Consider the following 14,762-nt stretch of genomic DNA (forward strand, 5'->3'; position numbering starts at 1 on the left):
ATTCATCCTGCAACATCTCATCCATTTAACTCCTGGTGACTAAACTGTTATAGAAACCATCATAAAATGCATACACAAACAATATACGTTGTGCGCATGTTTCCTTTAAAAGATGCATTGCTAAAACGAATTTTAAAACAATTGTGCATACACGAAATATTATCTAAATAATTAGTCTCTGGAGAAACACCTAAGCGGAAATACTAACTATAAAAAAAAATTTAGTTAAAATTGTTCTATTTAAGATTCAGGATCGTTTCGTCTAAAACATTTTATATGTTCAGATATCGGATTTGTGATTTAAACAATGGGGAAAGCATGAATAAAGGTTGATTAAAGGTTAGGTGTAACGTCAGTGTTTATCTGCGTGTGATAAAGTGGCTCTAACATCCCCTCGTCCCCCCCCTCCTTTTTTTCTTCTGTTGGAATACAATAAGATTAGCTTATAATGAATCTTTTCATATGGACGCTTTGCTCTTTTGGAGTGGCGCAGGTGTACAATAGGGGGGCAACGCGGCGAAGTCTCGCGCCTAGGTGTGAGCAGATTATTCAAATAGGGCCGAGTGAAGAAGGGATTGGAGGCTCGCCCGGCGCACACGGCTATATCACAGCCCTAACACGCAGCAGCAGGCGTCATTTGAACTCCAGTCTTCAGCAGTCGCCTCTCAGCGTCCCGTCAGTGCGCTTGCAGCTGACTTAAACGCACACACACACTCACACACACACACACACATTCATACGAACACGCTCACACGCACAAGCGCGCACACATGCGCCAGCCCTTGACAGGAGAGCGCGACTAGAACACGAGGATCCTTGTGGTTCCAAAACAGCCACCAGCGAGGACGTTCTTGTCTGGGGGAAGCCCTCTCAAATCTGAACGGAAACTTCAGGATGCTCGGGGCTGTCAAAATGGAAGGACACGAACACGCGGACTGGAGCACCTACTATGGAGAGCCTGAGGTAGGTTGCCTATCCTAAATATATATGTATATAGTTTTTTTTTTTTCATGGTGGAAACCGATTTCATTTTATACAACTCAATATTAGTCCTGAGATAATATTAACTTTGAGATCAAATATTGACTTGAGGCGCCTCCAAATCCTCCCCCATCTCGACGCGCTGCACTCTCCTAACAAAACTTGTGCTTGACATGAAATACAAACTTCCTTCCAGCCATGGGCCCTTATGTACACTGATAACATAGCATAAATTCAGAAATACATTTATTTTAATACTGGTGAATTTCAGCTCAATCTTTGAGCTTTTTCAGTGGATTTAGCTTAAGCAATATAACCATTTTGCCTCTATTTTACTTTTATCCTAAATTTAAAAAAAGGCTCCGTCTGTTGAATTTCTAAGCTTATAATTAAAAAAATACTAAATACATTAAAGATTAAAATTAAAAATTTACAAATACATGACTATAGTGCATTCTTTAATAACTTACTTATATTTGATATTTCTAAGAACTTTTCTACTTTTGTAATAACCGACTATAAAACAATAATGTTCTTTGCCCCCTTTTTTTCAGTGTTACACCTCTGTCGGCAATATGAACACCGGACTGGGAATGAACTCTATGAACACGTACATGAGCATGTCTGGAATGAGCACAGCCGCGAACATTACGGCCAACACCATGAACATGTCGTACGTTAACACAGGCATGAGCCCGTCCATGACTGGCATGTCTCCGGGCGCAGGTGCTATGGCGGGAATGGGCCCGGGCATGACGGGTATGAGCGCAGCACTGAGCCCGAGCATGAGCCCAATGACGGCTCAAGCGCCTTCCATGAACGCTTTAAGCTCTTACACAAACATGAACGCCATGAGCCCGATGTACAGCCAGTCTAATATCAACCGGTCCCGCGACCCCAAAACGTACCGCAGGAGCTACACGCACGCCAAGCCACCGTATTCATACATCTCCCTGATTACTATGGCCATCCAGCAGTCTCCGAGCAAGATGCTAACCCTAAGCGAGATCTACCAGTGGATCATGGACCTGTTCCCCTTTTACCGACAAAACCAGCAGCGCTGGCAGAACTCCATCCGCCACTCACTATCTTTCAACGACTGCTTCGTGAAAGTGCCTCGCTCGCCCGACAAACCTGGCAAAGGCTCGTTCTGGACCCTGCATCCCGACTCGGGCAACATGTTTGAGAACGGCTGCTATCTGCGCCGCCAGAAGCGCTTCAAGTGCGAAAAATCTTCCAGCAAGGAATCTGGCCGGAAGTCATCCGAACCTGGGTCACACAGCAGCTCCGAAAGCTGCAACGGCAACGAGTCCCCAAACTCGAACTCCTCCGTCAGCGAGCACAAAAGATCACTGTCAGACCTGAAGTCGAACCCCGGGATGAGTCCAGAACACAACGCCGCCTCGCCCGTTTCCCAGCACCACCAACAGCAGCAGCAGCAGCAGCAGCAGCATCTAATGGCGCAGCATCACGCGGTTCTCGCGCACGACGCGCACTTAAAGCCAGACCATCACTACTCTTTCAACCACCCGTTTTCCATCAACAACCTTATGTCGTCCGAGCAACAGCATCACCACAAAATGGACCTGAAAACTTACGAGCAGGTGATGCATTACGGCTACAGCTCGCCGATGGCTGGCGCTCTTTCCATGGGCTCCATGGCGGCGAAAACGGGTTTCGACTCATCGTCGTTAGGAGCGGACACGTCCTATTACCAAGGCGTGTATTCAAGACCCATCATGAACTCATCTTAGTCTGATGGAACTTTTCACATGTTTGTACATTTGTAAAAAAACAAACAAAAAAAACTTTTTGTGAATAAGTATTCTGGACTTTTTATTTGTTTTTTGACGGTTCGCGTTAATTTTAGTGGTCACGTTAATTAGTCATTTTTTTTGTAAAAAGAAAAAAAATGTGAAGAAACGAATGTGACGAACTTTGTGGCTTTGAAAATGGACCAAAAAACACACACAGCTGATCTGAATCTGGGAATCTCAACCAAATGGAAAAGGAGGAACTGTTCTTCATTCATCTGTGAAAACATTATTTATGGCTTGTAAATGTGTATTCTTGTAGACAACGATAAGAACAGAATCTATATTAAAGTGTTATTTGAATTTTCAATAAGTCCGATAAATGTGGTTCTTTTCCACCAAAAAATGTCTTTATGGTCATGTCTTTACGCACACTCTATAAAACAGACACACTCCATTTATTCATTTTAATTTCAGGCCATTCAGCAAGGACATTTCACTATATGAATTAAACGCATAAATAAACTAGTAAATATCGAAAGGTTTATTATTAAAACGAAAAAGGTTAAAATAAAGATTTTAAATGAACCAGACAAAAATATAAGAACTGAACCTGCTAAAACCTGCGCTTATAACATTGATTATCTTTAGCTATTAGTGGTTCTGTTATATAAGCTCAAGTCTCCTGGGATTTCTTTTTCCACGACCAATTAGACAGATATCCGATAAATAAACTTTGGTCGACGGAAGCGATTTCAGAGCAGCTACACGAGAAATCAGATAAGAAAAAAATAGATGTTTCAGCAGACAAATGGCTTTTAAATAAAGATTCTTCATTTTGCACCAAAACAAAACATTTCAGCATCACACATCATTTTATTCCATTCAAAATAAATATTGCATGAATGCTTAAAACCACATGCATAAACAAAAATCAAATAAACACAGATACTCGAAATGCATGTGTTTATAGGAAGGTCAGGACAACGATGGTGAAAACAAGGCAATAATAATAATGATCATATTTATAATATTAAAAAAAGAAAATGAACAATAAGAAGACATTCGTATTCGGATGATGAATGGAGGAGGGTGTGGAAACAGGTATCTGTATCGAAAAGATGACAGGTGGATTTTTTTTGGCTATTTCGACATATTAAAGAACCATTTTATTTTAAAGCCCCTAAAATGCCGACTTTCAAATATGACTTACGGAGAAGAGCTTGATTTGACATATTTTTTTTTTTTTTGCTTTATGTTTATTGACATTATGCGGCCGGACATAAGGCATATAAGCATATACTCTAATGCGCCTTCAGGACATGAAGCACCCAATGAGCAGTTTTAAAGTTTTCTAACCACATTTTATTATTCCCTACCATTGTGTTCGTGCTTCATAGGAAAATAAAGTTACGTTTTTAGAGTAGACTCTCCATTTCAAGCCTCCAATACTGCTCATCTGCAAAAAAACAGTAGCTGGTAAACAATGTAAACATGGTGTTTTATATATATATATATATATATATATATTTACCAAATTTACCAAGTGACGTGTCTCCATTCAAAGTGTGCAGTCTTGCAATTTGTTCCTCCGTGTACACATTATATATACATATATGTGTATATGTGTGTGTGTGTGTGTGTTTATATATATATATATATATATATATATATATATATATATATATATATATATATATATATATATGTGTGTGTGTGTGTGTGTGTGTGTGTGTGTGTGTATATATATATATATATATATATATATATATATATATATATATATATATATATATATATATATATATATATACTCACACACACACACACACACACACACACACACACACACACACACACATATATATATATATATATATATATATATATATATATATATATATATATATATATATATATATATATATATATAAACACACACACACACACACATATACACATATATATGTATATATAATGTGTACACGGAGGAACAAATTGCAAGACTGCACACTTTGAATGGAGACACGTCACTTGGTAAATTTGCACAGATATTACATTTCGGCCCCCTCATTTTAGACTTAGGCCTAATGTGAGGCTGAATTTTTATAGCTCGCTGATCGATATCGCTGTAAAAATAATCATTTTTTTTTTTAAACTAGCGAGGCAGCGAAATCTTTGCTTTGTGCTAAAGTCAACAGTGGCAGAGTTTGAGCTCAAATAAATGCTGCAGTGCCTGGAGCACTTTGCAGAACGCAGCGGACGAGCAGCGGACCCTCAGCAGCTTACAGGTAGGAGCAGCCCATTTCCACACACTGGGACACCATGCTGTGGGTTTATGTCTGAAGGGGGACACTGAACTCGGAGACGTGGGAGTTTTTGTCGCCCTCGACTTTTAAAGATACGGTTCGCAGATTGTAACACGGCTTGCTGAAGCCTTTTCTCTCGCGCGACCTGCTGCTGACAGACTGCGACTTGAGCTGATAGATGATGTGCGTTATTCATATCGCGGGGAAAATGCTTTCTCTCCAGCGTGCACTATCAACCACGACCCCCTAGAGCTCTTCTGTGCAGGATGATGGAGTGGAGATTTCCCATTGTTAAGTGATTATAACGATAAGCAGCGTTAACGAATCCTAACGAACAAGACCGTTTCTTAAAATAATGCCCACGTGCTGACACGTTATTCATGTTTTCGGCATATGCAAGAAGTTGCGTAAATATTCACGTGCTATTAGATTACTAGAACGTGATCAAGATACGAGGAATCGCGGCAGTAATAGTTCATGTGTTTTACAGGGAGGTTTGCAGTCCGACTGCACACCTGATTTACTTCATTTATACTTCAGGCTGTAAATGGAGTCACCTACAGAACACGGACAGCAAAACAACACAAAGACTTTACAGATTCGACACAATAGTAATCTGACAACTCTGTCACTTGGCTAAGTGCAATTGGCCATACATCATTAAGAACGAGGAAATAATAGAGAGCAGTAATAATAATAATAATAATAATAATAATAATAATAATGTTACCAACAGCAAATCATTTGTCTTAAACCTTTGTGAATATTTTATTTATATTGTAAAATATTTTTTCATGCTGTTAAACAATTCACGTGATTCATATGACGACGCCGTTTTAATACATTTCATTATTGTTCATAATAATAACAACAGCAACACCATTAACAAAATTAATAATATTAATATTAATAATAATATTAATAATAATAATAATAATAATAATAATAATAATAATATTATAAATCCAGCAACTACAATTAGCACTATTACGACCACTGTACCACCGCTACCGCCAATAATAATAATAATGATAATAATGATAATAATGATAATAATAATAATAATAATAATAATAATAATAATAATAATAATAATATACAGCTGTGCTTTGCAGCTCCATCAAGTGAAGTGTCTTTTACAGAAATTGTGTTTAACAGGTAAATGTAGAACAGGTATTAAAGATGGGATGTGTCTATAATGGACACAAAATTTACAAGAAAAAATGAGTTCCTAATTGCAAAACACTCCAAATAATATATATATTTTTATAAACAATAATACTAATAAAAAACGTAAATCATCCTTATTGCGAAATTTACGGAATCGGGTTACATTTACTTAAATTGACTTCGCTTTTATATGCAATATGAAAGTCTGCAAAGTGAAAAAAACATTTGAACTACATTTCCCACATCCCTCAAGGAGCCGAAGACAGAGAAGTTGGTGTCATCATAAGTGTCTTGGCGTGTTGCACTAAGTCACTAGTCGCCTGTGATTACTTTCAGAAAAAATACAGCTGCATATTTTCTATGCTGTTTTCAATAGTAAATAATCTACTGTATAAATCTTTCAAACCATGGAAAAGGCATGATTGTAATCTATGATAAAGTCGGTGAGGAGTGAGCTAGACCCGGCCAATAACACTTCCGCCGTGTTCGGAGTCTTACGTAACTCAGAGAGCCAATCTGGCGCGCGCAGTGCGAACCTAAAGTTCGGAACACCCAAGTAGATCGTATCCAGGGAAACGGCGCGCGGCCATTTTTTTTACCGGTGTTAAAGCGGCTTTCAGGCCGCGGCTGCGACAGGAGCGACACAGCAGCCCGACTTAACTTCTCCCTCACACCAAATGCTCTTAATCCCCAAAGCACGGCGGAGTAAAGCCGCTGGCCCGCAGTATATTAAAAGAACACAAAGTCAGCGCGAGATCGAAAAGGCAGTTTCTCCGACGGCGGCGATTCCCACACGGCTCCGAGGACACAAAATATCTTTAATAACACAACAATACACTTCGATCAACATGCCTATATTTATTTCTTTTCTCAGATGTTTGAGTGTGTGTGGTAAATACACAATAAAACATGACATCGGTTTAATACCTTCACATCTACAATGTAGGTTGATGTAAAATCCCATATTAATTTTTTTCTGGTTCTGGTTCTATTTGTTCGAATTAATTTTGCATTATGATTTAAACCAACTATTTATGCTTTTTATAGCTCTGGCCTATAGATATACTATAAGCATATACATCTACTACTATTTCTTCTACTTCTAATACTACTACTAATAATAACACCAACAAATCAATCATATAAAATATGAAATTAATATACTATAACTACAACAAGAAAAAACCTACAGCCAGAAAAAAACAGAAATTACAATACTGTGCCTCTAAATCATAATCTCATTTGACCTTCTACATAATGTATTTTATAATTTAGCAGGGTATTTCTGTATATTTCATATACTTAATATTAGAAGTTAATGCATGATTAAATACAGGTATTTGATTAAGAAAATTAAGAAGATTAAGATTAACATCATGTTGTGGCTTTTAATGCATTACAAATGCATTTTACATATAAAGTTAATTAGCAGTGCTGATGAATATTATTGAATAGCAGAAGTGACATGCACCTTGAATGCATGAAAAAAAAAAAAAATGGCCATATTTGCATGGCAAAGCTGTGTCAGGTATCTGTCCTGGAATCAGGCACCTTGCTTTATCTGTGCTTATTCTTAGCAACAGCAACGGATCAGGAAAGTGTAATAGATGCTTCATATATTTAACTAAACAGGTATGTGTTGGCAAGTGTCCTGTTGCCTGACAACATTGTCATTCTAGGTAGAAATTGAAAGAAATTGAATGATGATAAAAAAAAAATGTATTTAGAATATTTAACTAAAGAATGTAGAAAAACTATCAAAAATTTTATATCTGTGCAAAATAAATATATCTATTTATATTTTGTTCTTTAAAAAGTGCATTAAATCTCTTTTTATTTAAATGTAAATAACATCTAGTTAGCAAATTCACACCATTTTTTTGTTTCTTTGCTGAGACTATAGGCTGTAGAGCGACAGATGGAAGGTAGCGGAAATAGGATGCACCAGAGGTCAATAGTGTGTTCACACTGCTCTGAGAGTATAGTGTGAAGTTCCTGATCACTTTCTCTCACAGACAAGACTTGCCAAACCACAGGTCAGATCCTAAACACTGTCATAAATTCATCAGCGTTTATAAGCTCAGTGCAAACTATAATGTCTTTATATATATATTTCAAGATGTTTAGCTTTCTATATGTGCACTAATTGTACTATATATATATATATATATATATATATCGCTTCTTCATTTAAATACACAGATACACAAGAGATATATTTTATTCATATTAAACAAAATAGCTGGTTCATAGATGTCCATTCCCCTTGTGCAGACATACATATACATGCATGTATGGTATGCATTCCTGTAGTTCTCACCCTCATCCAAAATTTCCTTAAAGTCTACAGTTCAAGACTAAGTCACTGGGAAGGACATTTGACTCATTAAATCTTAATGAAAGCAATAAACACAGGTGCCAGCAATTCATTCAGACGCCCAAACCAATCTCCATTTCCCGCTAAAGGCAAACAAGCCCAGATGCCCCAGTGTGATTCTCTGAATAACAAAAGCAAATCAAATTTTTGTCCTGCATGTGTTCCCAATGCAGAAATGTAGAGGCAATAGGTTATGCCGAGACAGAGCTTGTCCAATTTATTGTACGTGAGACGGGTGTGTCACAGAGGTGATTCCAGCATTTTCTAGGACAGCAAAGAGCTTGTAGTTGAAAGGATGGCAGGAATATCTATGCAATATTCATGAGAACCTATTTCTTCAAAATAGAATTGGGCAGACATGCATGATGATAAAAATCAAGCCTACACCCCTTTCTTACAGTCAGAGTGATTAACAATAACTGCAGTAGCCCTCATACCATGCATATAAACAACAATCTAGATAATTCTATTTCTAGATTTATATGATGTTTAACTGATAATCTATCCTGTCTATAGTCTATATATTTTGGAATTCATTATGTCTCCTTTATTGAAATAAAAATGAAATAACATCAGCATAATTGCTTTCAGAACTCCAAAAGTGCACCCACTTGCCCAATTTAAAGAAGTGCTGTAATAAAACAATCGTACTGCTTACTCTAGATTTCACTCCCACTACACACACCAACTGCAATCAAGGTAGAGATCATTCATCACACCGAAATTAATGTGTGAATAAAGCACCGTTAAAAGACCAGAGATGCGATTACTTACTTACTTCCAGGGTAGTGCTCCCCAGACGCACACAATTTAACCAATCTCTGCTTACCACTGACAGTGACATAGTGTGCGGACTAATTCAATTTCCTGTCAGATTAAGTGTAGTAGTATTGTTGGGGAAGTAGATTTATCATCAGTGATTTACAAAAGAAAGACCCCTATCACAGACATACAACAGAACCTGTCATGGTGTGCTCTGTGTAAAATGACTTATATGTGTTTAACATGTTTAAATTGTTATTATTCAGAGCATCAGCTACTGAAATATAAAATAGAACATTAGATGAATAGCCACACTTTGTGGTTAGAAACCAAAAAGCGAAGCATAGCTCATAATTTGAGGTACTGTGCAGTTTAAGTTTACCAACCATTGCCATGACTGTGTATCTGGGGCTTAAGCAGACCAACCCACTATTAAGGTCACTTATCCCAATGACTGTACTGTTACTATACCAATGCAAATAAGTCATCTGCACATGCAAAGTTGTGCATTATTAGAGACTAGTACAACATGATGGATCTGTTTGAGCAGTGCAGATGATTATGACCAGGGGAACGATGAATTATAAGAGTATTTGCAAAGAAGCAGGCTATTCAGATACCTTGCTTCACTGTTAGTGTGGTCAAAATCTCTAACGTTTTTGAAATGCAAATGCGCCACTGGCACTTGGAATGCTTGAAATGTTTATCTTTTTTTGCGAATCAGATATCAAGACATAGCAGGCAAGTGTTATCAAAACATACAAGAGCATAAGTATGACAGCTCTCATGGTAGTACTTTATTTGGAAATACAGGCTTGTAATCTTTTTTATATTTTTCTGAGGGTTGATATTACAGGTTAATATTTTACTCCTCCTACAATTGACAGTTTGCACTATAAAATAAAATACATTGTGTGTTTTAATTTACCTTTTTGTATTTGATTTTAAACACAAAAGATATAAGAATCTGCTCCATTATATATATATATATATATATATATATATATATATATATATATATATATATATATATATATGTTAATATAAATAAAAAAAATAAAGGATGTAATTAATATATTATTTACTATTAAATTACAGTATCTACATCTTATACACCTTTTTCATATACAGAAATATAGTAAATAATAAGAGAGATAGAGATAGGTTACAGGTTTCCTGAGATAATTATAAAACATCTTGTACACAGAGTTGGTATGCAATATTTATATATATGCATAAGCCAGATCAATAAAGCAAACAAAGCAGTGAGCATATGCATGGGTTTTGTTCCATCCCCTATAAATAGAATGTGGGCTTCACTTAAAGTAAAAAAAAAAAAAAAAAAAAAAAAAGACACAAAAAAACCCCTGAACACTGTGTATCAAGTACAAGATGTCAGACATGCAGAAAGCAAGCATCTAGAGGTGCAGTCTAACTGCTACAACACATTTCTCTGAGCAGTTTGTGATAAATGCAGTTAGCCCCTCCTTGGCTTAAAGCAATTAATTCAGGCACCCTGACATCAACTCTCCAATCCTTTGACAGCTTGGAGCCCAAATCAAAATGCTAGTTCTCCTGGGAACAGGAGAAGATAGCTGGCTCTTTTCTGGACTGTTTGCTCACTGGGCCTGAGAGCAATCTTCCTTGCTGAATGAAATGCAAGGACACAAACAATGTGGCGGCGAGAGAATGGAAGACGGGGAATGAACAGTTTGGACTATTTGCTCAGCAGAAGGGCAGTCACAATGGCTGGCCCATGGCTTTCCCATGCATCAAGCCTCTTAGTCTTAGCACTCCTTTGTTGCTGGGTTTCGTTCAGATAAGAGCCCAGCTGCCCTATGCGTTTAATTCCCATTGTACACCATACTGTATAGCCATTTATCTGCTTTTAGGTGGCTTTTCATCATTTTGTTATTCCATAAGTGTGCATCATATCGCTCATGTATCTCCATGCTCTGGCTTCACCTTTGCATGTGCAGTCGTTTAGGGAGGATAGACCAAGAAAACGCGCAAGGTCAAGACTACAGAAGGATATTACCTCACGTTTTCTTCTTTCACTTAAGCATGTGTGTGTCTATGCTTTAAGCTTTTATAATGATAGTTATCTATTTTGCAATTACCTCTTTAAAATAAAACATAAATGGTAGAAAATTGTCTAAGCTTCTATTATTCTTTAAAAAAGGGGTTTTAAAAAAAGAAAGCACCATCCCCCCCAAAAAAAGATTACAACATCAACTTGGTTGTAAACCAAGCCAACAGTCCAAACTATGCCATGTGCCTTTAACATTTAAAATTTTTTGACCACAAAAGGGCACTGGGTAAAAGGATAAAACTACAGGGTCACAAAAAACAAACAATATTAACTCAATTTTAAAACCAAAGTTTTTGCTCCCTGACACCTTTTGTTTAAACTTTTGTTCATCTCAACTAAGATTTGTATTATTTTATTATTATTATTATTATTATTATTATTATTATTATTATTATTATTATTATTATTATTATTATCATTATTATTATTATTACCAGTAGTAGTAGTTAATCTTTTATTTACAATTATTTTAAAAAATATTATTTGGTGTTTATTTTGTAACAGTTGTACTGTGGAACAATAAATTCCTTCTATATTTTCCTTACATGGGTATGCTAATAACTTTTATTTTTAAATTACAAAACAAATCATTTTGAATGTTAAAAGGATAGGAGAGTAGGAGAATAAGAGTGCCTCAAAATAGGTAAAAATCATTAACCTCATTGCTCAGGCTTGGTACAAATGCAGTTTTTCTCAGATGGCAAAAGAAATAGACTTTTTGTACTGCAGTGAAGAAATAAATGAAATTTAATTTTTTATTTTTTAAAAAAGGAAAAAAAAAAAGACTCGAACCTATGTACTTTCATCCATGTTCCAATCTAAATGTCTCAGCTTTGCCAGGTTTATTAGAGGGGACGGTAAAACACAAATAGTCTAAAACATTGAACATTAATGTAGTGGCAGTGAGAGAGCTGGATTAATGTTAGGGATTAATGTCACAGTGGGAGAACTGATTTCCACAGTATGATAATGGCCCATTCTATTCTGTTTAAAAAAGGAGTCTAATAGAATGAGATCTACAAGTTCTGTGGTGATATAAAAAACAAACAAACAAACAAACAAACATTAAACAGACAAAGGAAATTATACAGAAAGGAAAACCAAACATTTCAAAACATGAGAAAATCAATCCTGTGTATAGTGTAGTTTTCTGTATGCTCATTTTACCTGTAAGTGCAAGTCTATGTGTGCATATGTAGGTGAGAGTGTGTGCAGGATCATGTGTGTGGGATAATTTTGTACAACGCTTCACTGATGCTAAAGTAAAGAACTGTTCATGACTTTTCAGCACTCCTTTAAGTTGCCACCACTGTGTAATTGATGAGTGCTGAGACATTTCACAAAGCTCTAGTGCTCAGAAATGAAAGGGAATAACCGAGTCATATAAGATGAAACACACAAAAGATTGGGTGATTAGCAAGTACCGGAACAATGTTGATATTGCTTTGAGAACACACACGAATAAACACACCCTCTACTGTACAGCACTTTCACACACTGCTCAAGCAATAAAAACAAACTCATCACTGCTGCAGAGATTAAATAAGCACATAATTTATTTAAACACCATCAAATTAACCTGTATACCAATGTATGTAAAAATAACCCATTGGCTGTATATTCAATTATTTGTTCATTTAAGTAAGACATTTTCTACACAGATAAGATCTATTGGTTACAAAAAACACCAAACAGTCCAACTCTCTTTAAGACAAGCTCCAGGTAGAACTATTTAGGGGTTGTTTCTGTAGTAGAAAACTTTCTAGAGTCAGACAAAATTCTTTCATGAAGGTTTTGCAAAGAATGATGAGGGAATGATTTTCCTTGGCACTAAATACTTTTCTAACTTTCATGTCATATCTTCCTTTCATTCTCAGGGATTAGTGTCTTATTCAAGGGTGCAATTACAAAGCTATATAGTGGAAGGGTGGGGAGAAATGAGCCTGCAGGTCTCTTTCATTTTGTTTGACTTTATTGTGCATTTGAACCTTGGGACATGAATGAGACACATTTCACAACTGCAGTCCAAAAAACATTGTCATTGATGACACAGCCATGGTTCAGATCATCATCATCATCATCATCATCATCATCATCATCATCATCATCATCATCATCTCTAACTATCTTTAACATTTTTGCTGTTCCCAAGTCATTATATATATATAATTTTTTTTTAATGTAATTAAATAAATAATTAGTTATGTGCATGTTCTAAAACATTTACATATATTAATTTTACTACAAGGACAGCAACTAAAATTGTTTGTTCTTCTTACACTGTTTCTTGCAAAACAAACAAGCAATATCTGCATTGTCACAGGTCTCGTTTTTATAAACTAAAAATCACTTTTTTTTTTGCTTACAATTTTAAATAAATAATCACAAAAACATTTTCAACACATCTTTATTTAGTTGAACCACAGACATGTTGCATCAGCTCATGTTGAGTAATACACCACTCCATAATCACAGTTGCAAGTAAAAACAACCCTGCTATTAGAAGGATAAGCTGGTGCAGATCAAATCCTTAGAACATGAATAGATTTCAAAACTGAAAAAAAAAAACCAGTCATAATTTCGCAACACATTTTAAAACGGTGTACATATTAAACAAATGCTTACTAACATAATGTTTTATATGCAATGCATGAGCTTAAGCTCATGTATGCAAATACAAGTGTATGTGTGAATGGTAACTAACTGAGCCAGGTTTAATAGGAAAAGTGGTTTCCTCATGCAAATCCTTACAAGGCAGTTGAAGCAAGGCTTTGAATAACATGAACAAACCGAATGACAGTTATAAAATGTTAGCACATCAAATGTCCGATAGATTAGCATACTCAATAAGCTAAATTATATTTTAAACAACTCAAAAATATATTTAAAGGCCTCAGGAATGTCTAGTTGTGCCAGAAATTTGCACTCATACCATTTAGACCAATAACAATATTACCTAAAAACAAATGTTGTGGTTTATTCTCAGGAGGAATTATATGCACACAGCCTCAGAGCTAATAAGGACACTCTTAATATTCTACCCTGACTCTCAAAAACTCCTTTGTTTTTTCATGACCAAAGATAAGCACTATGGGAGCATGTGACGGTCACACAAAGTTGGCCTCATTGACCGGCCCATGGCACCTTCCAGGTATGACTGCAATGTTTAACTAGCCATCCATCTTCTACCTGCTGCTGGCAAACAGGCACCTTTGTCTAAGCCTTACCGTTGTTAGGGCCTGCTCTTACTCAATGGATCAACTTAGTTTATTTCCCCATTGGCTGTGACTCAAAATCTATGCATTTCCTTTAATCCG

General features: G+C 36.1%; 1 protein-coding gene and 1 long non-coding RNA gene across 2 annotated transcripts in view; both read left to right on the forward strand.

Moving 5' to 3' along the window:
- Positions 1–623: 623 nt before the first annotated feature.
- Positions 624–3,102, forward strand: foxa2 (forkhead box A2). The gene is made up of 2 exons (XM_046855890.1): positions 624–963; positions 1,536–3,102. The coding sequence occupies exons 1-2, from the start codon at positions 895–897 to the stop codon at positions 2,733–2,735; spliced, it is 1,269 nt and encodes a 422-aa protein (XP_046711846.1). The 5' UTR covers positions 624–894; the 3' UTR covers positions 2,736–3,102.
- A 1,724-nt stretch (positions 3,103–4,826) lies between these two features.
- LOC124389685 overlaps positions 4,827–14,762 on the forward strand; it is a 12,062-nt gene continuing 2,126 nt past the window's right edge. The window contains exons 1-2 of the long non-coding RNA XR_006926609.1: positions 4,827–5,026; positions 8,118–8,250. This is a non-coding gene — a long non-coding RNA (uncharacterized LOC124389685). The remainder of the gene's footprint in view (positions 5,027–8,117; positions 8,251–14,762) is intronic.

This window comes from Silurus meridionalis, chromosome 8, assembly GCF_014805685.1.
Source record: "Silurus meridionalis isolate SWU-2019-XX chromosome 8, ASM1480568v1, whole genome shotgun sequence".
In the NCBI taxonomy this organism is placed as follows: Eukaryota; Metazoa; Chordata; class Actinopteri; order Siluriformes; family Siluridae; genus Silurus; species Silurus meridionalis.

Coding starts and splice junctions, on each gene's coding strand:
- foxa2 (XM_046855890.1), top strand. CDS start 895: ATGCTCGGGGCTGTCAAAATGGAAGGACACGAACACGCGGACTGGAGC. Junction 964..1,535: donor CCTACTATGGAGAGCCTGAG/GTAGGTTGCCTA, acceptor CCTTTTTTTCAG/TGTTACACCTCTGTCGGCAA.